At 49.0% G+C, this 25,430-nt stretch overlaps 9 protein-coding genes across 9 annotated transcripts; 4 read left to right on the forward strand and 5 right to left on the reverse strand.

Annotated features, from left to right (window-relative positions):
- Positions 1-259: 259 nt before the first annotated feature.
- LTR64_004452 (uncharacterized protein) lies at positions 260-3,688 on the forward strand (the record flags this gene model as incomplete). Its single annotated transcript, XM_064898797.1, has 2 exons — positions 260-2,126; positions 2,178-3,688. 2 exons carry the CDS (start codon positions 260-262, stop codon positions 3,686-3,688), a joined length of 3,378 nt encoding a protein of 1,125 aa, XP_064754754.1.
- A 2,574-nt stretch (positions 3,689-6,262) lies between these two features.
- LTR64_004453 (uncharacterized protein) lies at positions 6,263-7,096 on the reverse strand (the record flags this gene model as incomplete). Its single annotated transcript, XM_064898798.1, has 1 exon — positions 6,263-7,096. The coding sequence occupies one exon, from the start codon at positions 7,094-7,096 to the stop codon at positions 6,263-6,265; it is 834 nt and encodes a 277-aa protein (XP_064754755.1).
- Positions 7,097-8,436: 1,340 nt separating this feature from the next.
- On the forward strand, positions 8,437-9,723 carry LTR64_004454 (uncharacterized protein; the record flags this gene model as incomplete). The annotated part of the gene is made up of 1 exon (XM_064898799.1): positions 8,437-9,723. The coding sequence occupies one exon, from the start codon at positions 8,437-8,439 to the stop codon at positions 9,721-9,723; it is 1,287 nt and encodes a 428-aa protein (XP_064754756.1).
- A 655-nt stretch (positions 9,724-10,378) lies between these two features.
- LTR64_004455 (uncharacterized protein) lies at positions 10,379-12,289 on the reverse strand (the record flags this gene model as incomplete). The annotated part of the gene is made up of 2 exons (XM_064898800.1): positions 10,379-11,285; positions 11,376-12,289. 2 exons carry the CDS (start codon positions 12,287-12,289, stop codon positions 10,379-10,381), a joined length of 1,821 nt encoding a protein of 606 aa, XP_064754757.1.
- A 1,240-nt stretch (positions 12,290-13,529) lies between these two features.
- mtd1 (Methylenetetrahydrofolate dehydrogenase [NAD(+)]) lies at positions 13,530-14,718 on the forward strand (the record flags this gene model as incomplete). Its single annotated transcript, XM_064898801.1, has 3 exons — positions 13,530-13,720; positions 13,816-14,446; positions 14,524-14,718. The coding sequence occupies 3 exons, from the start codon at positions 13,530-13,532 to the stop codon at positions 14,716-14,718; spliced, it is 1,017 nt and encodes a 338-aa protein (XP_064754758.1).
- Positions 14,719-15,408: 690 nt separating this feature from the next.
- Positions 15,409-15,910, reverse strand: RPL33B (60S ribosomal protein L33B; the record flags this gene model as incomplete). Its single annotated transcript, XM_064898802.1, has 3 exons — positions 15,409-15,607; positions 15,684-15,789; positions 15,886-15,910. 3 exons carry the CDS (start codon positions 15,908-15,910, stop codon positions 15,409-15,411), a joined length of 330 nt encoding a protein of 109 aa, XP_064754759.1.
- A 1,189-nt stretch (positions 15,911-17,099) lies between these two features.
- Positions 17,100-18,630, forward strand: ZWF1 (Glucose-6-phosphate 1-dehydrogenase; the record flags this gene model as incomplete). The annotated part of the gene is made up of 2 exons (XM_064898803.1): positions 17,100-17,189; positions 17,236-18,630. 2 exons carry the CDS (start codon positions 17,100-17,102, stop codon positions 18,628-18,630), a joined length of 1,485 nt encoding a protein of 494 aa, XP_064754760.1.
- A 355-nt stretch (positions 18,631-18,985) lies between these two features.
- FUN30 (DNA-dependent ATPase fun30) lies at positions 18,986-22,609 on the reverse strand (the record flags this gene model as incomplete). Its single annotated transcript, XM_064898804.1, has 2 exons — positions 18,986-22,545; positions 22,567-22,609. 2 exons carry the CDS (start codon positions 22,607-22,609, stop codon positions 18,986-18,988), a joined length of 3,603 nt encoding a protein of 1,200 aa, XP_064754761.1.
- A 1,058-nt stretch (positions 22,610-23,667) lies between these two features.
- Positions 23,668-25,404, reverse strand: LTR64_004460 (uncharacterized protein; the record flags this gene model as incomplete). Its single annotated transcript, XM_064898805.1, has 1 exon — positions 23,668-25,404. The coding sequence occupies one exon, from the start codon at positions 25,402-25,404 to the stop codon at positions 23,668-23,670; it is 1,737 nt and encodes a 578-aa protein (XP_064754762.1).
- Between the last annotated feature and the right edge of the window lie 26 nt (positions 25,405-25,430).

Below are 25,430 nucleotides of genomic sequence, written 5' to 3' on the forward strand. Positions count from 1 at the left end.
TAAGCTGGATTGCGGTTGCCCCGCACACCCCAGTTTTGTTGACATCCAAACAAACCTCGCGTCTGCTTCTAAGCACATTTGATGTAGTGAGACTCAAATCGTAAGCGAAGACGACGTATGCAACCAAGCAATCTATGTGTTTTTTCATGATGTCGATCGAGTCAGAGAACGTTCAGAGTCTATGAGGTAAAATACAGAGAAAACATAGTGATCCGCTGAGGCGCTGAGACCACCTCCGCTAGGATCTACAGTACTCATCATGACACGAGATTCTGTGCCCACAGCTTCGGAATACACTGACCTAGGGTCTCCTGATCCACTGGCTGATTCTCCTCCCGAAGACAGCACAGTCATGACCATCACCAGAAGTCGAAGCAAGAGCCGTACGACTGCAGATGGAGAGGCACTATACGACCGGCGCAGCAAGAGCGCTGAAGTCAACCTTTCACCCTCGAAAATGGTGTTCGAGCAGAACATGAGCCCACTGCGTATCAAAGTAACTGTCGAAGCTGAGAGTGAGGATGCTGCCGGGCAAAATGCCGGAAGTCGACGCAGGCAGACTATTACCAGGACTATGAAGGTACCCCTGAAAGACGCAAGTTCTCCCACGAAGAGCGACAAATCCACGACGCGATCGCGACCGAGAAAAAGTAGTGGTAGTGGAGGAGCACGAGGACGCAGACGAAGGAGTATCACGAACCTCGATGTCGACGCAGTCACAAATGATGCGAACGATGAAGATTGGACTGCGAAATTACCAAGGAAAAGAGGTACTAGCACGAAAAGAACAACGCATTCGTCAAGGAAATCTAGCTCAAATGTCAATGATTTTCGAGTCAGAGAAGACGAAAGTAGTGTTTCAGCAGGACACGAGGAAGACGAACAATTGGCAATAGATGCTTCGCCGACGATGGAAGAAGTCGACCTCAATTCAGTGTCAACACGCCCGGACTTGACGATCGCCAAGCACAAAGACCATCTTAAAAATAACAAGCAGGTGCAAGGCAATCGCAAGGTGTCTGTCAATAGTGCAGCAAGCTATCCTACACCGTCACCCACGGCGTCTGATCATCGTCCTTCCGACAATTTGCTAGACGAAGGAGATCATCTAGCTCCGGCTGGGCTAGATACAGTCATGGAAAGCGAGGCGTTTACAATGATCGACTTGGACACCCTTCCCTCTGTCAGACATATGAAGAATACACCAGATTACCCCACAATACCTGCGCTGATTGATGAGGAGAATGAAGAGAACCAGGGAGACCTAGTGAGAGGCGTGCAACACTCGAACCCTGAGGAAGTCGAAGCTCCCTCTATTGCAGTCACTCAAGATGAGACGGACTTTTCAGGTAACCTCTCAAGCTCACCACTGAGCACTACCCAAGGCCAGAAGCCAAAGCCATACTCGATCGCACATCTACAGCTACCTTCGAGTACAAACGTCCAGCGCCATCGCCTTGTCACACCCATGCCTGTCTCTCAAAACCCGTTTTCTTCACCAAAGCTGCCTTCACCACCTCGAGCACCAATATCAGAGTCGAAAGATCGACCATTAATACACTCGGATGATGCTGTTCAAGCTACAAACACCCTCCATCATGCAGTAACGCCAGAGAAGGACATTAACAATGAGAAGAACGATATTTATGAAGAAGCGCTCTTTGGTGGCTTCTCGCGTGATACGAGACGTGAATTGAGAGCTGAATTAAGGTTTGGTGAGGAGCTAGGGAAGCGACAGGTACGGGCGGCTGAAGACGCTTTTGAGGCCACACAAGCCGAGCTCGAGGAGGAAAGACGTCAAGACCGTTTGGAGAACATCGAGCAGGCTAAGCAGACTGAGGCAGTCATTGTTATGGATGATGACTGTCCCACTGGCGAGCATGCTGATGACTCGGATGGCGTAGAAGATACAATGGGTGATATATGGCTAGCTGAGGCTAAGAAGCCCTCTTCAAGCCCGAAGGAGTTGACGGACCATGCGCGGAAAGCGGAAAAGCCAATTGAGCTACCAAAACGAAGGTTGATACCAAGCCCTTGGAAACGTGGTCAACAGATTGAGGAGTCATATCAATCTGCCGATGAGAGCATTACCGGTCTTTTCTGGAAGCACACCGCAAACAACACAGGTAATGCTCGTTTTGGTGAGCCATTCATGACAACACCAAACCGGCAGACAGGAAAGCGAGTTTCGTCGTCCGATCGCAGACGAAGTGGCATGTACGACGCCGAGCATATGGTCATTAGAACCCCTCGAAGGCTGACCGAGCGTGAAGAACCAGATAACGAGGATCAAGATCTCGAGGACGAGAACTTTGATGTGGCCAGGGGCAACCTTCAATGGCGGACTGCCGCAGATGTAGTCGAAGAAGAAACAAATGAGCTCGAGGCAGGGCAGCAGTCTAGTGACCCAATATTGGAAGAGCCCCATGCTGAGGTTGGAACGACCAAGCTCTATGAAACTAACCTGGACGATGTTCCCGAACAGGATCTTTTGTCTCCTTCGCAGGGTCAGAGCGATGGAAAGCAGCAACAACAGGACTATCTATACGAGCATGACTCAACGTACTCTTCTATCTCGGACCATGACAGTCCGGAACCGTACAGACAGCGAACCTCACTTCCCAATTCCAAAGAAAGGCCCCATACGCCCCGATCGGCACTCAAGGGTGGCAGAGGAAGTTTCGGTCAAGCTATTCGCTTTGGCAACGGCAACGGCAACGGCAACGGCAACGAGGACACCAATATGCGCAAAGTCGTGTGGGCGAAGCGGTCTAGCTGCATGAATGAACAATGGGAGGAGAGCACGACCAGTGTGAGATCGAGCCAAACGACTAACGACGATGAAACACCTACGCCAAGGCCTGGATTGCAACTAGAAGCTAGTTTTCAGGTCGACCCGCAACCACCGATCGCAGCACAAGCTGAAGATCGAGGGTGGTTTGGGTGGTTCTCGAAGAGCGATCAAGCACCTATAGGACAATCGAATGGAACCAAGCCCGAGCAAAACATACAAGTGCAGCATGCACCACCCTTCTCTGCTTTGGATGGCTCCAGCGATGAGTCAAGTTTCGTTCCCACATCGCGGCATACATCCATTGAATTCAGCGTGAAAGACATTCGAACGCAGAATCAGAAAGTCGACTTCCAGCCCATCAAAAATCACGACGGTCACCTGTCGAGAAAATCAGCCTCGCCGTCATCGTCAGAAACGTCCACCAAGACTACATCTTATCTTCTTGCACCTTCCTATCCGTCAGACCCATCCAGAGACGCGTCGATACCGATGAACACATCTGGAGACTTCACAGACACGCATTTTCGCACTCTCCAGATAATATCTCGCAAATCGAAACGAGCACGCTTTCATGCGCCAGAATTCCCAGGCGAGATACGCCCAGGGATTCTGGAATTAGTAGGCGAGGAGAATTGGAAGCTCAAAATCGATGAGTCTCCTACAATGGGCGAGGATGGGCTGTTTGAGTTTGCAATTGGTGCTACTGAGGCAAGAGTACTCGAGAGATTCATGAGGGAAGTCGAGCATGGCTATGGACAGGAAGAGGTGGAGTGGGGATGGAGTATTGCGTATCTGGCAGAGAAGCTCGGCAGGCTTGTTGTGGGAGAGATTGTTAGACGGGAGGAGAAAGAGGCTGCAAGGATTATGGATGCGGTCAAAGGCTTAAGGGCGTAGTCTGTTTATAGATTAGCAGCGTTGGAGTATCAAGCTCTTCTGATGTAGAGTAGTGAAGATACCCCATGTTTAAAAAAGGACAGTACCCTGGACAGCGAAAAGGGACTTCCTGGTCACATCTATGTATATATATGCGCCGAGACCTAAACCGATTTCATGAAGCTTCCAACATATACGTATGCCCATATGACGAGATCTAACCATACTTGTACACGATACCATGCTGTCAGTCGTTCTGAACATGGGCAAATATATCGTGGCTTTCAGGTTCCGGGAGACTGAGGTCAGTCGGATGGATCCGATACTACGAAACATCACCATCTGCTTCTATGCGTGACCGGATCCCGCGACCTGAAACGCGTGAAAGTCGCAACACACTCACCACGTTCTTGCCAACGAATCAACCATAAACGAGACGTGATGTGGTTGCTCCTTCTTAAGCAGTCTGACAGTTCTGATTACTTTGGTATCCTGCAGATACTTGCTTTCCTGATCGTCTGGATCTTGCCTTCGCTGCACCCACATCGTCTTTAGGATATAAATGTTGTCACCTGGCATCCAGTCTCAATCATTTTCTTTACTGGACAGATCTCAATTGAACAATATGCTATTCACCAGCTCCTACCACGATTGTGGCGTGTGCATGAGAGACAGTTCCGACCGCTCAATTCACCACAGGTGAGCAGGACGGTTTGCCCTGTCCAGCCACAAATGTGATATGTCCAGACAATTGAACCAGCAAATTGTCCTCCTGGTCAGCAAGGTTCAGTAAGTCCACGTTTGTTCCAAACAAGGCTGAGACCAGACATATTGATCATCTTCACGAGCAGAATGATAAAGTGGTGCAACGACGTTGGCACAGCCGAATGGCTACTCTGAAATTGCTCGCGATGCAAACATGGCTGTGGTTAGTAGGAGTAACGTTTGTGGTGGTCCTGCTAAACGGCATGCCTGGTGAGTAAAGCTAAATATCATCCGGTTCTTGCAGTCATCTGTTCTGTCTTCCTTTGTTCCTGTCTCCCTCAATCAAGTACGTTTGTCATTTGTATTATACACTTTAGGGAAGTGGCAGGGCATGTCCCAAGTTCAGGACAAGCATGGTTTATGAAGCACAGCCTTATATATGGTGAGATTATCTCTAACGCTTCGCCCATCCCAATATTCACTGTGTCTACCCAAGGAGGCTGTCGATACAATATACGTCTCACCATGGCTATCACTCAGCCTCTTCTCGACTCGGCAAGGGGATGATTAATAGTCACTGTATCTACAACAAACAGCATCTTGACACCCGATGATATGCGAGGTTGAAGGTATATAAGCAGCGTCTTTGCTTGACTTGCTTCACAGAAATTCCCAACCACTTCCATATACACCTTGAGCGCGAAAGTTCAATTAGAACAATCCTCTTCTTAGACCAGCACAACTCCTCAGCCACGCAACCCATATCGACAATTGCTCAAGTCTCCTCGAAACTCCATATACATCGATATCCAGTACGACTTTCAAGATGAAGGTCTCTCCAATCACGGCCGTCCTCTCCGGCATTATTCTTGCCATCAATGTGCCTCAAGTCTTCGCAGCGAGCGCGTCAGTCTACAGCAGATGTCCCTATCCTGTCGTCTGCGCCTTAGTGGAAGGTATAGATCCTACTACTATACATTCACTCATTCCACCAGGCGCAGACTTCAGGTTACTCACCGGTGATGGCATGCACGCAACAGCAAAGGCAAATGTAGGCACTGCAATAATGTGTGGAAAGCAGGACGAAGTCACAGCAGCTCTCGCATCCAACACGAAGCCTTCTGTAGCTGAGCTTGAATGGACCTTGAAAACAGATATGAATGTGCTTTGGTGGGATGGTTCCTTGGTTGACGGCAATCCGTTCGGAGCCGAAGGCTTTTCCATGACGAACAATGGTCTCCCCTTTGGTCAACCCCCGCCAAGCGAGTGGCACAAATGCTGGGATGTTTACTGCGCGCCAGGTGTGCAGTGCTCAGAGAACCAGGTCTACCTCACAGACGTCAGCGACAGAGATGAGGTGGACAACCCCATGAGAATGTGTCCATCAGATGACCACCTGATCTGGGTCATCTGTCCCCACAATTGAACGAATTCCACAAGATGAGACATCTTGGTCTCAGGGGAGTACACATCAACTTCCATGTAATGCCATTTGTATCAGCAAGGACCATAAGCAACAGGCTTATGTTGTTCTGCACTGGACATGGCGGGAATGGCACACACCGATTGAGCTTGGGAAATACAAGGGCAGACGGTGAATCACGAGCAACGCTATGCATTCGCACGAAGTAGATCCTTTCCTATCATCCCATTAGATTGACAATACACAACACAATTCGTTTATTCTGAAATTTCATTCTTACACGTCTATAAGTTGTCCTTGAATATGCCTTCCATCATACTTGAATACATACGTTTTTCCAGGTATTTGTGAAGGACATGGCATCCTCAACCGGGAGTCGTGAATACTTACACGCCTCCTGCTTATCAAAGGCTCGAAGTCGAGCCCAAGGAAATTTACCACGTACTGTACAACATTTTTTCACAGTCTCACTCGGGGTAAACCATTCGCCTGGTAACGCCTCCATCCACCACGATCTCTTGACCAGTCACAAAGCCACCACTACTGACCAGATACTCAACAGCTCGCAGAATGTCATCAACTTTACCAACCCGCCCAGTCCAGTGCCATCTGTGATCCTCTTTACTTAGACCTTCCTCCCATGACTTACCATTCACATCGCCGTCTTTACACTCACTCACGACATTGATCCAGCCTGGTAAGATAGCATTGACGCTAACAGCATGATACTCATCGCTAGCAGCGAGACTACAAGCAAGAGCTTGCGTCATCCCGATCAGACCTGCCTTCGTAGTCGCATACCCCTCGGAATTTGGCTCTGACTGTCTCGCTCGTGTAGAGGACATGTTAATGACAGAAGAACAGACATTCTCATGTCCATCACCCTGCTCACGTTTCCGCCTCAGGATAGGCAGACAAGCCTGCGTCATAAGCATCGTCCCTGTGAGATTAGTCTGAATAATCCTATTCCATTCTTCGAGACTGAGTTCAGCGAATGCAGTTGTCCCCACCGGACCAGAGAAAGCATTATTAATCAAGCAATCGAGCTCGCCGTTAAAGAAGCTTGTTGCTTGAGAAGCTGCTTGCGAGATGTCGGACGGTCTGGTCAGGTCACCTTCCTCGATATGCCAGTTTGAACTGTCTATGCCGGGACATAGTTTGGGAAGGTGGTGTCGTAAGTGTTCGAGCTCTGACTTGTTGTTGTCGAAGAGGAAGACGCGGTGGCCTTTGGTGAGGAGGAGACGGGATAGGCCTCGGCCGATGCCTCGGGCGGCACCTGTGATGAGGAAATTTTTGCTCATGGTGTACGAGGCTTGCTGGTTTTGCTATTGTGTATAGGCATACTGCCTGCTACAGAGTCCGAAACCAGCGTTATGGTGCTTGTTACGTCAATATTTACAGTAGCTTCGAGGAGAATGGAGAGTTGCAAGCTTGGGAGGCTCAGTGGACTTTCGCGGGTGTGGAACCACGTGATAATCGGCTCGCGACTTCCTAAAGAATGTTCAGAGTCTCGACGACCTTGAATCAGGTCGGACTGCGTGTTATTATCAAGCAACGTAAGCAGTCGAGCTAACATCTACGAGCTGATCTGTGGCACTTCCAACAATCTTGTCCATTGCGTAGCCTGAGCGACCGACAGGGAGATACAGATTTACACTTGTGTATCTCTCCTCTGCTTGATCATAACAAGCTGGACAGGTTGTGCAACATCAACCAGGTATATCACTTCGACGTTCTGTCACGTTGTCCGCGAAGAAGTGGTCGAGGCAATGCAGTGACTGTTCCAGTGTATGGTCTCAGGATGTCTTGTACCTGTCCATCTTTGACGCGTCTTGTCTCATGTATCCTTTCCTTTGGGGGAAGCTAACGTGCTAACAATGAGCCTGACTCCCAGACGTCTCCGGGAAGACTTTGTGAACGTCACTGGACGGTTCAAAGGACCGAAACCTTGCAGATGTGCCCTTTACTGACTGGCGCAAACACAGCACTTTCCGCTGAACATACTGCTCGACGTCAAAGAAGTCTCGTCAATGGTCTTTCCGCTCCATTTGGATCGACTTGTCGTTTGTCTCTCAGGCCTGCAAGCTAACTTATTCTTATAGCACAATACTTATGACGAGTCGAACAAACGAAGAAGCAAATGTTGATCTTTTGTTCTTCTTGGTGTTTTCTCCTTCTTGCAAACAGCTCACTGATAGTTTTTAAACAGCTTACTAACGAACAGCTATCACAGTACTCCGTCAGAGTAACACTCCCGGTTCCAGGCACTAACGACCTTTCGCTAGTCTTAAGCTCAGTATGAGCCAACATATGGCGATGCAAACGGAACGATATAGAAAGTGTGCGAACACCGAGCTCGCACTTTATCAACACCGAGAGTGCATGAGATCGTGACATTTTCAACATGAACAAACACCAGTCTACACTTTCGTCGAGAAGACAGTCGGCAATGTTTATCTTATTTGGTCCCTACATTCTTTTCCATCTACTTTCTTCTACAATCTCAAACGTCCTGTCTATCGATCTCTTCGATCCACAAACCACTCTCGACGCACTTCGAATTTTGCGTACAACTTACTACTACGGCCGCGAGCACAACCTTACGTATACAAAATAGATAACATTCTCCGCAGCAAAGAAAATGGCTTCCACGACTCGAGCTAGCGCTCAAAGCTCAACGAAACAGGTCATACTGTTTGCCGACGGCGATGGGTTCGTCTTCCTCACAACTCTAGCTGTGACCGCTAGCTCAAAAGTAATGCTTGTCCGATCACTGAAGAACAATAAGCTCTATGTTCGCAAAGAGTCTTTCGCCAGGGACGACAGAGAAGTGTACGACGTCCAGACTCCAGACGTCCGCAATCTATGGAATGTACGACATGTGGACGGCACAATCACGTTAGTCGGCTGGACTGAGTACCTCGACCAAATGTCTGCAACAGTCATTTGTGTCAGCTACTGGAAATTCTACAATGCCAACACTCTGCACCACCTTCAGCAAACCCTACGAACCTCTCGACAGCCGCTGCCCGAACAGTGTCTCTGGTCAATCTGTCTGCGAATGTTCAAGACCATGCTGGATGCCTTGAGAGCCGAAGTAGTTCACATGGACGCACATGCTGGAAACTGGTTCCTCAACCTGAAAGAAGGCTCAACCGAACCTGGGTTTGTGCTTGGTGACTGGGGACAGGCTGAAATATTCCCGAGAGATGAAACAAATAATACGGGAATAGAAAGGTTCTGGTACCAAGCTCACCGGGAACTCACAACCTCCCTAGTAGAACCGGTGAGAAGCTTACTGCCGCGTAAAACGCCGCTTGAGGGTACACTGCGAAGCTATTTCGACCGAGTACTGGGGCGTCATCAAGGCACTGGAAATGGACAGCCACTTTTCCTGATCGAAGCTCTGAACAACATCGAGGACACAAAACCTTCGATGTTCGCGACAGGTGAGGCTTGGCTGGAAAGCGTACAAAAGATATATAACAGAATCGAGAGTGCTCGACCGAGTCCAGGCTCTACGAGAAGTTCAGCTGATACGCACCGCCATATGTTGACTGATCATGCCACGGCGCTGCCGAGCTATGACGAGGCCTACGTGCAGCTCGAGGAACTGGCTTCGGAGATCGGAAACAGCAGCACCAATCTAGTGAACGTTGTGCCTCTCTGGAAAGAAGCCCATATTGACACGAGCTCAACCCCGCCTCGAATTGTCTCGATCCAGCATCCAGCCACGAGCTTCTCAGGCAATAACTACCAGGATGATACTAAGCGTGAATACTTACCAAGAGCTTGGGATGAGGCACACCAGAGAATAAAGAGACTGGTGATCGAATTGGCAGGTGAAGAGGAGGTGAACGAGTATAACGAAAATTTTGGATTGCAGGGTGAGAGTGAGACGATGGGACAGATCAACACGGCATTCTGAAATCCCTCTCACCTTACACAGTGGAGAGAAACTGCCAAGCGTGCTACACTGAGCATGAGAATGAGAGGATTATACTTTGTACTGCGAGTCTGAAAATTCGACTACAACTAATAAATTGACATACAATTCACGCCTCGTGCACGATTCTTGGGCTTATCTATCGCCACCATGTGCTGTGATTGTGGTAGTTCTGTGGCTCGCGAGCTTTCTCCAGCCGCTAGCTGAGCTCAGCTTTTTGGATTTTCCCTTCCAGAAAAATTTCCGTGACAGTTCATTGAGAGAATGTGTTGCACCTGTGCTGTGGACAGGTGCACCACTGTCCTCTCTACCCTGAATTGACATATGCCGCCGTTGTTAGCCCGCTTTGTGCCCGTTGTCTTGTCAGATCATGATACATCGCCTGCCTCTGTACAAGTTCGAGCTCACTCAGATGTTGTGAATGCCATCCTTGGTTCGCCACTGGTTGTAATGAGACTCCATTATGCATACTCGGTCGCTAGAGCTTCTTTGTGGACATATATGAAGCTTCCGAGCATTAGGCTGGTTAATAGCAACTGACGAAGGAGGATCATTTTACCCGCCATCTCAGATCGATTGAAGCTTGAGATGCCCGAACCAGATCCTCCGGACATGTTAGCTAAAGCGGTAGAAGACCTCAGCCAAGCCTCTGCCCTGCACTCTCAAAGACCTTCTTAAACTTCTCCGGCACATCCGTCTTCTCCAACTTGATTTCCACAAGCTTCAGTCCAGGCTTGCCCACACCGCCGGACCCATTATCGAACCTCTCGTCTTTCAAGAAGTCTTCGAGGTCTGTCCAAGTCCTAAGTGTTATGACATCGACAGAATAGTCTTGCCCCAGGCTGCAAGCTTTTCGAATCGCTTCTCGTGCACCAAATGCTCTTGGTAGTAAACTGTAGATCCATGGCGCGACGTCGTGATAGTCCGCATCGGGGTTATGAATTAGACGTTCGTAGGCGTATCCGTCGTTGTTGATGAGAAAAATTGTCATGTTGAGGCGATGATGTATGATTGTGCTGAGCTCTTGAGCTGTGACTTGGAATGATCCGTCTCCTTCGAGGACTACGACTCTGCCTTTTGGGGATTGTGCGTTGGTATCATTGTGGTTAGCTTGTTGAGCCATGCCAGCACCTAGTGCTGTGGGAAGAGTAGAACCTATTGAGAACCATAACCCACTGACGATGACTCGACAGGAAGAGTCTGGGAGGACGAAATCTCTACCTCCGAGGATCGGAGTAGCATTGCCGAGCAAGATGATGTCGTGTGGACGGAGGTATTGGTTGAGACGAAGATAGAGGCCGGATTGGTCAATGCTGTCTTTCTGATTTTGGTAAGCTGGAGCTGTGACCGTGCGGAAATCTGAGATGGGAGGATGTTTATGCGTTGACGAGAGGGATTTCTTGTTCTTAGCATTTGAGGTCAAAGCTCGAAGTAGCTCACGAGCGTCTACTTGACCAGGCTCTCTCTCGCCAAACAACCAGGTCTTTTGTTTGCCTATGATTATTGTCTTCGTTGGATCTGGTACCACGGTCCAGCCCAGTGTCCTAGGTGATCAATCGTTAGCTCGACGACCAGAAGTACTATACCAGGCCGATCGTGAAACATTGTTGAATATTGGACGTGAGGGGACTTACTGGGTGTCAGCAAACATGGGGCCAAATGCTAAGACTAGGTCGGCATCATCCACAAGAGGCATCGTGTCTATCTGGCCTACAGGGCCAGCATGCACGCCATAGTAGTTTGGAATATGATGATCAATCATGCTAGCACCTGAGGGCATAGTGAGTGTTGGTATCCCTGAGCTTACAACAAAATCATTCAGCTCTTGGCGGAGCTGATCCATACCCATACTGCGGTCCACGAGTAATAGTGGTCGCTGTGCCTCTTCAAGATATTGAGAAATGATTTCGACCAAGCCTTCACCTGTTATATCTGACTGTTCTTGGGATGACCCCGTGTCCTGTAGGTTCCTTGTTATGTCAAGGTCGAGTCCCTCCGCGTTGACTTCTCGGTTGACCATATCGCACGGTAGACCGATGTACGAAGGACGACATTGCGTCAGAGCATACCGTATAGCGTTGTCAATCTGCTCGGGAGCAGTATCCTTGTTCGTCAGAAAAGCTTGAGCCACTGTAACGTTCTTGTACATGTCACGAAACACGGTGTTCTTTCGATCGCCCAAGCTATGATGCACGATATCGCCTGCTCTCGTGTGCTGTTTCTGAATCATGTGCTGTCTCTGAGGAAGACCTGCTATGTGAATGACAGGGACATGCTCAGCGTACGAACCGGCCACAGCGTTGATAGCTGAGAGCTCGCCGACGCCATAAGTGGTGAAAAGAGCTCCTAATCCTTTTGTGCGTGCATAGCCATCAGCTGCGAAGCCAGCGTTGAGCTCGTTGCAATTACCTACCCATTTGACGCCGGATGTTTTTGCGTGGTCCAAAGCTTTCAACGTGAAGTCTCCGGGGACGCCGAACAAGTGGTTGACGCCGTATTGACGTAGACGTTTAAAGAGATAGCTTGCAAGCGGAATTGTTCGTGGCATTTTTACCGCGGAGCTATCCTGGGGAACACCTGCACAGCATCAGGTCACGAGATAGCGGACAAGCTCATACTTTCGACGCGTCATGCTAATGAGGCGAAAGAGTTGTGCTGCGCCGAGGCATAGAGGTATGGCTCATTAGCGAAGCTGATAGTGTTGATGTATCCAGCTGAGCAGAGTGTTCAACAACCACGCCGCTTATATCCCCGAAACTATGGCCGGAGCTCACCTTCGATTGTGGAGTCAGGTCGATTTGGAACCACAAAGGGATTTACAGATGATTGAACACAACGGCGGGTGGACTGATGCATCTTCATACTGAGCAGCACTTCGACAACATGGCGAAAACGGTGGGTTTGCCCTTGCCAACAGCTCGTGGAAGGTCTCGGGCAACAGGGTCTGAGCCCTGAAGTGATACTCTCAATTTTCTTTACAAGGTGTTACTGTATCTTACGAAGAAGTGCTCGAGGTGCTCAAAAGTCCAGTCTGAATACTCTTGCTCAGAGACCAGTCCTGTGAGCTGTGGTGCTGGAGAGTGGGCCAGCATCGTCCATGTTAGCTATTACTGTTTGATACGCCCTCTCCCTGATAACACCTCCAATCGTGTCTCCCAAGCAGAGGTGCTTTCTTGCGGGGTGGCCTTACGTCGAGAAGCTGGACAACCAATAAACGTATCGATGGTGTTACTGTAGAGTTTCTGGGAATAGACCGCATCCCAAGTCCTTAGCTACATAACCTGGACAGCTGCATGAGCCAAATCAGCTTCCAACGCAAGAAAACCACCGATCTAGCCTACTGGTAAGTCGCATGCGTCCCGCGATGACTTGCTATGTAGCATGGTCTGCAACTGCTCACCTTTGTCAAGGCCGGAGCAGCTCTCTGCCAAGGCCGAATCTCCGTGCTTGGACCTCTTGTTCTTGACGAACTTCACAATTCTTTCATTAGAACCTGCTGCTCTCTGTGAACTTCCCTAGTTCAGTGATTCTGTAGACGGCCGACCCTCATGATGCGAATGAGCTGCAAGAAGAATAGTTCGAAACATAGCGCGGTAGAATGTGAAGTACAGAAAATATCGGCCACAGTGTGCTGCACCGTGAGAACCACATGTTGCTAGGGCTCAAAAAAATTTCTTCCGAATTCACAGCAAGGGAACAGCCTTTCCCCCTATTCTTTTTGCGCGAGACTTGATGGAACGCAGATAACATTGTCTAGGTCGTGCTAAATAATCTGACAGGCAAGCAGTATGGCTAACGAAGCTGTTTCACCCTGCAAAGTCGTGCTTGCCGGGACCGTTGCAAAAGGACTTCTTGCGGAAGTCAAAGCGGGCCTGGAAGGGCTAAATGGCAGGCAACCACATCTCCAGGGCATATTAGCGAACAACGATGCTGCTGCCAAAGTCTATGCTGACTGGACTCAGAAGACATGCGAAGAAAAGTGAGTAACCTCGACAAGCAAGAGCACGTTATCTGAATCATGCTCGCAATTTTTCGTCATACAGCAGACAGGTAATCTGACTGACCACCTATTAGTGGAGTCAAGTATACTCTGGCGTCTGTTGAGAAGGACCAGGTCGAGGAGGCCATTATCAATGCCAACCAAGACAATAGCGTGGACGGGATCATTATCTACTATCCAATTCACAACAATCGCCAGGACCAATATCTCCAAGAATGTGTATCTCTGTCCAAAGATGTCGAAGGTTTGACTCACAAGTACATCTTCAACATGTACCAGAACATCCGCTTTCTTGACGAGCAGCAATTGCGGAAATCAATACTTCCTTGTACGCCGCTCGCTGTCATTAAGATCTTGGAATACCTGCACATCTACAATACAATTCTACCGTATGGAAACAGACTTTTTGGACACACCATATGCGTTGTGAACAGATCCGAAGTCGTGGGTCGACCGCTTGCAGCCTTGTTGGCTAATGACGGTGCTACGGTGTACAGCGTTGACGTAACGGGCGTACAAAAATTCACGAGAGGTGAAGGCCTACGCAAGCGAAAACACGAAGTCGAGGAAATGCCTGGTAAAGGATTGAAAGACGTCGCGGGATTGTGCGATGTAGTCATTACTGGTGTACCGGGTGAGAAGTACAAGTTCGACGTAAGCCTTTTACGAGAAGGTGCTGTTTGCATCAATTTCAGTAGCGAGAAGGTAAGTCTGTCCACTCAGTCAGCATGGTTGATCTCCCTACACGAGCTTGAGTCGCCGATCAACTAACACTGAAGTAGAATTTTCCACCAGAAGTCAAGCAGAGAGCCTCAATCTATGTGCCAGCTATTGGCAAGGTGACTATTGCTGTACTCCTCCGAAACCTTCTGCGGATCACTCAGAACCGTATGCTGCAAGAGGACGGCAACAGCACTTCAGGCGACAAGCAAAAGTCGATACCTAATGGAGTGGTTGATAAGATTCTTGATCCATAAGCCTACTTTTATGGGTGTCAAGGATTAAGTTCACCGTTCGCTATGAATCTGTGCGAGCGTAGAGGTATCAGGATCTGGGGAGTTGACGGGATTGAATATTTTTTCGAACAAGGTGAGATCGAGCTCATAGAGATAGTCTAGGATCGGTAAAGTGGCATTACTCATTGTCCCGCACAAAGTTCCGAGCAATACAGGAATAACAACAGAATCTCCTCCTCTGGTGTATGAGTGTCTGCAGTACGCCCACCCATGTAGTGAAAATGCGGTCGGTAGGCTTGTGTCAGTCCTAATGCTCCGAAATGTATATACGAACTGGTATCTGTTCGAGTCAGTCTTGCGAGGAATGTGCGCTCTTGCGATATATGCCTTCTTGGGAACTCTTCAACAGGAAGATTTGGTGCTATTGTTTGATTTGAACTCCTGCAAGCCACAGGATCCGTGACAGGGACACAGGTTCGTGGTTGCAGGAGTATAAGGTGGTATCATGCAAAATAGTAGCTGCCTCTACCGAGGTTGCTATAGTGTCTCTTCACCCCAGCCATCACCACAGACGTTGTAACGGCGGGCGCCGGTCTCAGCCATGGCTTCTTATGCTGACGCTGACCACTTTCTAGTACATCAAAGCCGTGACCTCATCCCTCGTGCAAATGGTCCCGAAAACATCCTCTTCACTCTAGCTGAAAGAACAATTTATATCGACGATGGATACAGCATAACTCTGACGGAGGCGCCGAAGGATCGTGGAGGAAGGTTGTGTACGAATTTTGCCCTTACAACACCGCTGTTGCCATGTGGTCTTGCCACCTTGCCCCATATGACTCTGATCTTGGTACCCTGCCGTTCACGGGCGGCTCGATAGATAAACGCTACTCGCTTTCCGAGATAGAACCTGCAGCAGTCTTGGTCAGTCTCTCGTTTCTTCCGCCAGTCCTACTCGACATTCTCTTTAGGGTGTGGTTCCTTACTGTGCGGCTTTTGAGTCATCGACACCTTCGATCTTGAGGAGAGATGTGTTTGGGTTCGTGTTTCGCTTGCCTCGTTGGTATGAGAGGTGCTTGCCCTTGACGTATACTGCGTGAACAAAGTTAGTTTCTGTTGTCTAATGCTTTCGATGTGTCCGAGTTGTGTCGCATTCGTTAGCCTATTGGTGCATATAGGTCAACTTACGTCTGTGACCCTGTGCGGAAGGCATGTTGGCGGAAGTGTGTCGGTTCGAAGGTATTGACGCCGGCTGATCAGAGTTGTGCGCAAGATAAGTTGACTGCGCTTGCTGTCGGCGTCGACGTGCTTGAAACTTCTCCAAATTGCTTGGCTGTGTGTGCCTCAAAAGGGAACGGAACTAGATCGCGCCAAGACACCATCAGTTCATGCCTGAGAGCCTCATAGAAGGAGTCGACTTATCTCCGGACTCCGAACAAGAACCACTTACTAATCACATGTTGGGAAGCCACGCACCACGGCTATCAACATCGGCACCACTTCCTTCTGGAGTATTTACACCTCGAGGAATGAGCGGTGACTGATATTTGCGGCTGCCGCGTTATTCTCTACGTATCTTCTTAAAACCGATCCCTAAACGATGGCGGTTTCGTGTGCGGTGAGCCACCACGGTAGGCCTGAGCAACTTGTGCAAAGAAGCACTGCAGGATGAATTGATCAGGTCAGCAACGCGGTCTCACGAAGCGGACGTATCCTGCCTTACATGTAGCCAACAAGCTAGTTTCGAGACCCTATACAATTCGAAAACGAATAGGTAACCGAATCATCCGAGAGCTATCAAGCTCTTTTCCGGCTTGTTGGTGCGGCGTAATTGTTAGTGTAAATTCATCTTGCATCTTTGCCCTCCTTGTTGAGGTCATAACTTTAAGCTTCACTAATCTGTTTGTACGAAAGGGGTAAAGAGTTTGTTGCGACTGCTAAGATTTCACAATCCACAAACGCACGAAGTCATGGTTGTACTTTCTGTCTCGACATCATGAATACACAGTAGCCGGAGGGGCAGCCCGTACATAGATAACGAAATAAAACTATCTGGCTATAATATTTGTTGAGCCGAGACGTCACCTCTGACAAACACTGCTGGCGTCCTCCTCGGACCCTCGAAAATAGTTTTAGAATAGTCCTTCCGCAGTACTAATACTGTGTAAGCTTCACCAAGCGATTACCCCACCGAACCAGTTACTGAATGCTCAAGGTCGTGCTGTTTTCCTCCGATATATTTTCCCAACCCTGCAGACTGTTTCTTAAATTCTCCAGGAGCCCGCCAATATACTGAGAGCTCATCGAAATGGCTGATACAATCCTCCAACAGGAAGAGCCGCAGCATGCTGGGTGAGATTGGTATTATATTCGCGACCACAAAGCTAATTCGAGAAAGCACCATGGAGCTCAAAGAAGATACCACTATTGTGGTTCTCGGCGCATCTGGCGATCTAGCAAAGAAGAAGACATTTCCTGCGCTGTTTGGCCTGGTAGGATCACTCATCACCTCGAGTGACGAGGCTAATCCTTGTTCAGTACCGAAACAAGTTTCTTCCTAAGGACATACATATCATCGGATATGCTCGAACGAAGATGGATCACGAGGAGTACCTCAGGCGGGTGAAGCAATACATCAAGACTCCTACGAAAGATGTTGAAGAGCAGTTAGAAGACTTCTGCAAATGCTGCTCATACATCTCGGGTCAATACGACCAGGACGAGCCATTCCAGAACCTCAACAAGCACATTGAAGAATTCGAACAGGGTCGTAAGGCAGGGAACAGAATCTTCTATATGGCTCTGCCCCCTTCAGTGTTCATTCCAGTATCTCAACACCTGAGAAAGAACTGCTACCCCAACAACGGTATTGCCAGAGTTATCATCGAGAAGCCATTCGGCAAAGATCTACAATCTTCAAGAGAACTACAAAGAGCTCTCGAACCAGACTGGAAAGAGGAGGAGATCTTCCGTATTGATCACTACCTGGGCAAGGAAATGGTAAAGAATCTCCTCATTCTCAGATTCGGCAATGAATTCCTAGGCGCAACCTGGAACCGAAACCACATCGACAGCGTACAGATTACCTTCAAAGAGCCCTTCGGCACAGAAGGACGAGGCGGTTACTTCGACGAATTCGGCATCATCCGAGACGTAATGCAAAACCACTTGCTCCAAGTCCTCACCCTCCTAGCCATGGAACGACCCATCTCCTTCTCCTCCGAAGACATCCGAGACGAAAAAGTACGAGTCCTCCGCGGCATCCCAGCCATCGAGCCCAAGAACGTCATAATCGGCCAATACGGCAAGAGCCTGGACGGCACAAAGCCAGCCTACAAGGAAGACGACACAGTCCCCAAAGACTCAAGATGTCCCACCTTCTGCGCCATGGTCGCCTACATCCGCAACGAGCGCTGGGACGGCGTCCCCTTCATCCTCAAGGCCGGCAAAGCCCTCAACGAGCAAAAGACCGAGATCAGAATCCAATTCAAAGACGTCACCTCTGGCATCTTCAAGGACATCCCACGCAACGAACTCGTCATCCGCATCCAGCCCAACGAATCCGTCTACCTCAAGATGAACAGCAAACTCCCCGGCCTAAGCATGCAAACCGTCGTCACAGAGCTCGACCTCACCTACCGCCGCCGCTTCTCCGACCTCAAGATCCCTGAGGCCTATGAATCTCTCGTCCTCGACGCACTGAAGGGCGACCACTCCAATTTCGTCAGAGACGACGAACTCGATGCGTCTTGGCGTATCTTTACGCCTATCCTGCACTATTTGGATGAGAAGAAGGAGATTGTGCCAATGGAGTATCCTTATGGATCCAGGGGTCCAGCTGTTTTGGATGATTTTACGGCCTCTTTTGGCTATAAATTCTCGGATGCTGCGGGTTACCAGTGGAATACTGCTAGCAATAAGGCTGCGCTATAGAAGGCTGCAAAATGTGCTCGAGTCGAAGATGGTCGACTGGGTAACACAGTGGTTTGAGATACGTCTTATGAGCTTCGGACGCGATACGAAATACAGTAGTATGAAAACGAGAAGAGTCATGATAGTATGAATGACGATGAGTTCACATCTCAGTTTTACTCGAGGACGTCAATACGCTCGAGATTCGCTCTATGGTCTGATACTTCTAGGCCGCTTCGTTCGTGTGACATCGTTACTTACAGTAGTGATAGTGTACAGCATACCCAACTTGTGCTCCTACACCATTACAACAACTACCTCAACCCATCCACACGCTGAAAACGGCACCCTTCCCAACGATTCAAAAATATACATCCTACTTTCGCCCACGGACAATCCGTCCAGTTCGAGTCAATGTTGCTTGTCCGCTGCTCTCTTTCTTGACCTTAGTACCACGTCCGCTTCTTTGTGAGCTTGGCTCATCAGCAAACGGATCTTTTAGATTCTTGCTTGCCTTTTGAGCTGCCGCACGTCTACCCCTGCCAGCTGGCTTCTCCTCTACGATCTCGATTTCTGAGTCTTTGTCAACTTTCTTTCTCACAAGTGGCTTATCGTCCTCAGAGTCACTGCTTGCCAGTTCTGTGAGAGGAGAGCCTAAGCTGCTGAGAGCGCTACTTTCTTGATCGTTCTCAGTCTTGACTAGTGTTCCAGCATCGATACTGTTTGGCAGCTTTTTCTGAGTAGTTCCATTTTGCTCGGCTGCAAGTTTTCCAGGTGTCTTGCCTTCTTCTTCGAGCTTCTTGAATAGCAAGTCCTCAATCATTGCCACACCTTCGGCTTCCACAAGACCCTCGTTAGCTGGAGTAGCCACGCCACTAGCAGGGATATCGACGGCTTGAGGTTCTCCATCTTCACCTGCGACTTCGCGATCGAGCTGGAGCTTGACCTTGCCCATTTCGTAAATCTGCTCTTCAACAGATCCTTCTGAGATGAGCCGATAGACTTCGACGTCTTTGGTTTGACCAATTCTGTGACAGCGGTTCTCGGCCTGTACATCATCCTGCGGATTAAAGCCAGAATCAAACACAATAACTCTAGATGCACCTGTCAAGTTGATACCCGCTCCACCTGCCTTCGTGGATAGCATGAAGACCTCGAATTCGCTGTCCTCAGCATTAAACAGATCGATGAGGTCCTGTCGCTCATCAACCTTAGTGGAACCATCGAGTCGCAGGTATGATATGTTGTGGTTCTTTAAAACGTTTTCGAGTATTTCTAGGACCATGACAAATTGTGAGAAAATGAGCGGTCGATGGCCATCCTCTCTGAACTTTGTGAGCAGTTCGAGCATTTTTGTAATCTTGCCCGATTTCTCCCACTTTTCTGCAGTCAAGAGGTATGGATGTAGCGGAGTATGCTTCGAGCAGAGGTCATGAGTCTCAAAGTCTGCATAGTTAACCAGTTCTGTCATGATGAGCTCGGGGTTTGACTCTCGGAACTGTTCAATTTTTGGACATGTCTTCGCGATCTTGCGTAGTGTTTTGTCAGAGTAAAAGTATCTGAAAAGCAGTGGGTGTATAGCTGCTTGCCGAAGACGAACTAGGACATTCGCGTTCTCGTCGGGTGGTATACGCTCACCACGAGCCTTGCGTTCACGAATGTCCCATGCTTTGGCCAATTGCGCATTGTAGAGATCGCGTTGTTCTTGTGTCAACTCACAGGTCACCACGTGCCGGGTTTTCTTGGGCAAGTCTTTTAATACTTGCCATTTCTTGCGACGCAGGATGAAGGGAGTTAGCATTGAACGGGCTCGGTCAATACGCTGTTTGGAAAGCAGCATCTGTCGAGAGTCTGCCGTGGCGCCGGTGGTCGTGACCGAAATAGACTGTTTGAAAATCGCAAGCATGTCTTCTTCTCGTTCAGAGAAGATCTGAGGCATGAGGAATTTGAGGAGACCCATGAGTTCACCTAGGTTGTTCTGCAGTGGTGTCCCTGTAAGCAGCAATCGAAATTGACACTTGATTCGAGCCAATTTTGAAGCTACCTCAGATGTCGGATTTTTCAGCATGTGACCTTCGTCAAAGATCGCACAGGTGAAGCCATATCGTCTTAGCCATGGGATATCCTCTTTTGCCTTTGCAATCTGGTAGGTCGTGATTATCACACTAATTTCGTCCCGCTTATCTTCATACTCGAGCCGCATTGCCTCACGTTCGGGAATGCTACCATAGTATGGTTGAACACTCAACGAAGGAGCGAAACGCTGGAACTCCTTCAGCCAGTTCTCAAGAGTAGCAGCAGGTACCACAATAAGATGCGGGCCTGACTCGCCAATTTCAGACAAGTGTGCGATGAAAGCAATTGTTTGTAAAGTTTTGCCCAAACCCATGTCGTCCGCCAAAATACCAGACAGTTTAGATCTGAACAGCAAATATAGCCAATTCAATCCAACAACCTGATAATCTTTCATCTGAACACCCTCAGCCAGCGAAGGTGGTTGTGGAACAAATCCTTTCCTAGCACCATTTATCGATCTACCATCATCACTGATGGGAGTGCCTATGCCGGAGTCCTTACCAGTCAGGACTTGGGCATTACTCTTAAGGGCATTTATGTCGACAAGATCAATGCCAGCAGTGTCCTTGCCTTTTCCATAAACATCAACGCCCCAGGCACTCATACTTTGCGCAAGCGGTTTCGACATTTGTTCGCACTTCTTGACCACGAAGTCGACAGCCTCATAGGACTTGGTCATTTCGTAGACTTTGTCCCAGATACGTTCGCCGTAGGATGTGCTGCCTTTCTTGGTTTTGTTCTTGTTGTTAGGATTCTGCACATCAAAAACCTTTTGCAGGCTAGCAAATGGTCGACAGCCAACAAAATGCTCTGCCTGGTCCTTTGGTATGCCCGACATATCCATCAAGTCGTGCGCAGTACAGGTATTGAAAAAGATCAAGACACGATTGTCGAGCTTAGCGTCCTCAGCTTCGGACTGAATACCTGAATCGACTTCATCAGAGTCATCAAGCACGATAGCTTTTCGAGGACTACCAGAAGGACTTCGATTCTTACGACCTCTCATAAGTGTACGTTTCTTCGCCTCCTGAGGTGGAGGTGTATCGAAAACATCCAGTCTTCGAACCTGGTTTGTCGCTTGCGGTGGTTGTTGCGTGCTACCCCATTTCTGAGCGATTGATTTAGTCGGAGCTCTTCTGATCTGCTGAGGTGCTGCTTGGTACTGATTTGCAGTCATCGCTACACCTTTTGGCGGTCTGGCAGGCGTATACAGCAGCTCGTCGTCTGAGCTGGGAAGCACCACAACATTGCGGCTTGTTTGCTGTTGCATTGTGGAGGGATGTTTGTCTCTACTCTCACTTTGCAAAAGCAGCATATCCGCAGCATCATCAAAGTTCTTTGTCACTTGTAAGGCATGTAATATCTGCCGGACTGAGCTGGATGAGCACGTTGTTTGTAATCTTTCAACCTGCCGTCGCAGGTGGGGATCACGAATGTCATCGAGTTCTATCTCTTGATAGGGCTGTGTTGCTGATGAAGGACCTTGTTGTACGGATGGGACGTTTGCTGGCATGATATGTCTTCTCTTCTGAACGTTGCCATAACTATTAGCCATGACATCTGCAGATCTCTTGACAGCTTGTGGCGGGGCTGATGTGTGCGACTGGTAGCCAAAATCATTCATCAAGCCACTAAATGTGTTCGAGGTAGGCGGCTGACTGAGTACAGCTGTGGAGGTCCCATTTCGCGAAGAGGGCTTGAATACTCGAGTTTTAATGTTGTTGCGCTGCGCTTCGAGGCGTTCGTTGTCGCTCGACTCCGGATCACTGGGGAACCAAGCTGGCTTCCGCTGTGCTTGGGATGGAGATTGTACTCGGCCGGGTGGTAGACGCGGAGGAATGGGCTGTCTGTAGGATGTTCCTGCAGGTGCCATGGACATACGCATAACACCCATCTGTCCCGCACCTGGAGGGGCATTATGCATTGCAGTTCCCAAAATTCCACCCGTCCTGCCATTTGTTACTCTTGGTGGAGCGATAGGCGAAGAAGCCACGACTTGAACAACAGACCTCGAAGGGGGTGGAGGAGAGGAGAAATCTGTGTTCGGTGCGTTTCCCGGTGATCGAGGTATTATTTGAGTGGGCTGTGTAACATATTGACTTGCGGATTGTGGTCGACCTGGAACATCACTATATTGAGTATGCAAGTATTGAGATTGAGGCTGTGACTGAGGGTTTTGAGGGAGCGAAAGTAAGGTCTCCTGAAATGGTGTCGAAGAATGTGTCGTACGTGGAACTGGAATAGTTTCCTGAGTAGTATATCCCGGAGGTCTGGCAGGGATGTTGAAGAGGTCATCTGCCGAGTGCGTCGAGGGGACTGGCGAGGAAGACATTTTACGAAGGGCGTTTTCCCGATAACAATACCAACACCAACAATACACCAGCGTCCTCCAGGAACGCGAAGAACATGAGCGCCGACAACAAGTTATTAAGATATCGCAAAAACAATTGCGACTTCGGGAAGCAAGGAAGGATGGGTGAACCTTTCACTACCAACAGTCGCAATAAGAGGATCGGGGACCGGACGAATAACCATTCTGAACGCGTAAAGTTCGAGTCGGGCGCACGTACTTTGGTAGGGCGTTCTCGGTCGCGTCAGCCAAGGCATCTATCCCAATACAGTTTAAGTCAAAATTTCGTTTGGTCGGAATGCTTCTACTGAGTGACAGCCTGAATGTGGAGTGTTTTTACGATGGGTAAATACTTGCACTGAGGAAGTGAAAATGCATTAGTACTTTTGGAATAATGTATTGTACTGTAGACGTGATGCTCAACATCTGAATAACTCCTTCTCACATGCATGTGGTTTACACGTAATGTTACCCAGCTCCATGTCCTTGTGCTTGTACCAGAAATGCTAGACCCCCCAACTCCTCGCTTATAGACACAGCACGTATGCAAAACATTGTGAACGGTGATACAGTAATATCGTGTTATCGTAAAGTCGTATGTGTCGTGGGACAGCAGACCCAGCAGTGTTCCATTAGCGGAAGTGAGCAACAGCGCCAGGTGGTGGTACTACTGCTTGCATCATCTTCGCACCTCCACCACTTCGTAGGTTGCTGACGGCTTTCATGTGGTCCATGGCCACTTTAGGAGGCATGACGGCGTCGGCATGTATTGGGAACCGAGCCTTACGTTCCAGGTCGTCAAGAGGCATAGTGCTTCGGATGTACTTGTTGCGTCCATCGTCGAGCTCACTGCCTCGCCAATCCCAGCTTTCGAAACGGCCTTGGGTGAGGGCTGACCACACAAACTTGCGCTTGCGCTGGCAGAGAAGTACGTCCTGAGTGATCTTCTTGAAGTCCCATCTAGCTGCAGCCTCTTTCTCAAATGCGTCAAAGACTTCTTTCACCTGAGGATCGAGACTTGTGGCAAGATTGGTAAGCTCAAGTGGATCTTGCTTCAGGTTGAAGAGTTGAGGAGGATCAGCCGGACAGGTAATATACTTCCAGGGTCCTCGTCGAATCATCATGAGAGGGGCAACGGTGCCTTCACCCATGTACTCGGCGATTGCAGTGTCATGACCAGTAGTACCATAAAGGTGAGGCATGAGGGAAAGACCGTCCATGGGCAGACCAGGGATCAGACTGCTACCAATCAGGTCAACGAAAGTTGGCAACAGATCGACCGTGCTAACGTTTTCAGAAACGTGATGTGGATGGAATTGTCTAGGAGCACTAATGAGCAGTGGCACGCGGACCGAGTTCTCAAAGTAGGACATCTTGTACCACAAGCCTCTCTCGCCCACCATGTCTCCATGGTCTCCGGAGAAGACAACAATGGTGTTGTCGTCCAGACCACATTTCTTGAGCACGGACAGCAATTCTCCCACGTTGTCATCGATGTAGCTCACTGCTCCATAGTATGCACGTCTAGCTCTCTTGATTTGCTCGTCAGTGAACTCGTGACCTTCGAGCTCAGCCACATATCGCAGTCGCTTGCTGTGTGGATCTTGGTCTTCTGGCCTGATGTTGACGGCTGGCAGCTCGACGTCCACATCCTCGTACATATCCCAGTACTTGTCTTCGATCACGTATGGATCGTGTGGATGAGTGAAAGAGACTGTCAAGCAGAATGGTCTCTTGTCTTCTGGTCCTCTTGCATAATCGTACAGCCATTGTTTAGACTTGTGTAGGACTTCTTCGTCGTAGTCCAGCTGGTTTGTCCTCACACATGGACCAGCTTGCAAGATGGAACTGCTGTTGTGGTACCATTCCAACCTTCTATCTGGCTCATCCCAGTTCACCGCCCAGCCATAATCTCCTGGATAGATGTCCGCAGTCAACCTGTTCTCATAACCATGCAGCTGGTCCCCGATGAAGTGCATCTTTCCTGCTAGAATAGTCTCGTAACCATCGGCTCGAAGGTAATGTGCGTAGGTAGGAACATCGGAGCTAATTGAGCAAGCATTGTCGTAAGCCCCGATCTTTGAGACGTGCTGACCAGATATCAAGGCCATACGAGAAGGAGCGCATAGTGGTGATGGGCAGTACGCTGAGTCAAATACGACTGCCTTCTCAGCAAGTTTGTCGAGGTGCGGTGTCTTAATTTGACTCTTTGGATTGTACATCTTCAGCAGAGGAGCGGCCAACTGATCTGCCATGATGTAGAGAATGTTTGGCTTGGCTGGAAACAGGGGCGTAGAGAAGCCATTCTGTCCCTGGATGCCATTGGGAGGTGAGATAGGTGGTGACTCCGGCAGGTGAGTAACCTTCATCTTGGACAATAGTGTGTAGGTGTTGT

This window comes from Lithohypha guttulata, assembly GCF_036872675.1.
Source record: "Lithohypha guttulata strain CCFEE 5908 chromosome Unknown scaffold_3, whole genome shotgun sequence".
Taxonomy (NCBI): Eukaryota; Fungi; Ascomycota; class Eurotiomycetes; order Chaetothyriales; family Trichomeriaceae; genus Lithohypha; species Lithohypha guttulata.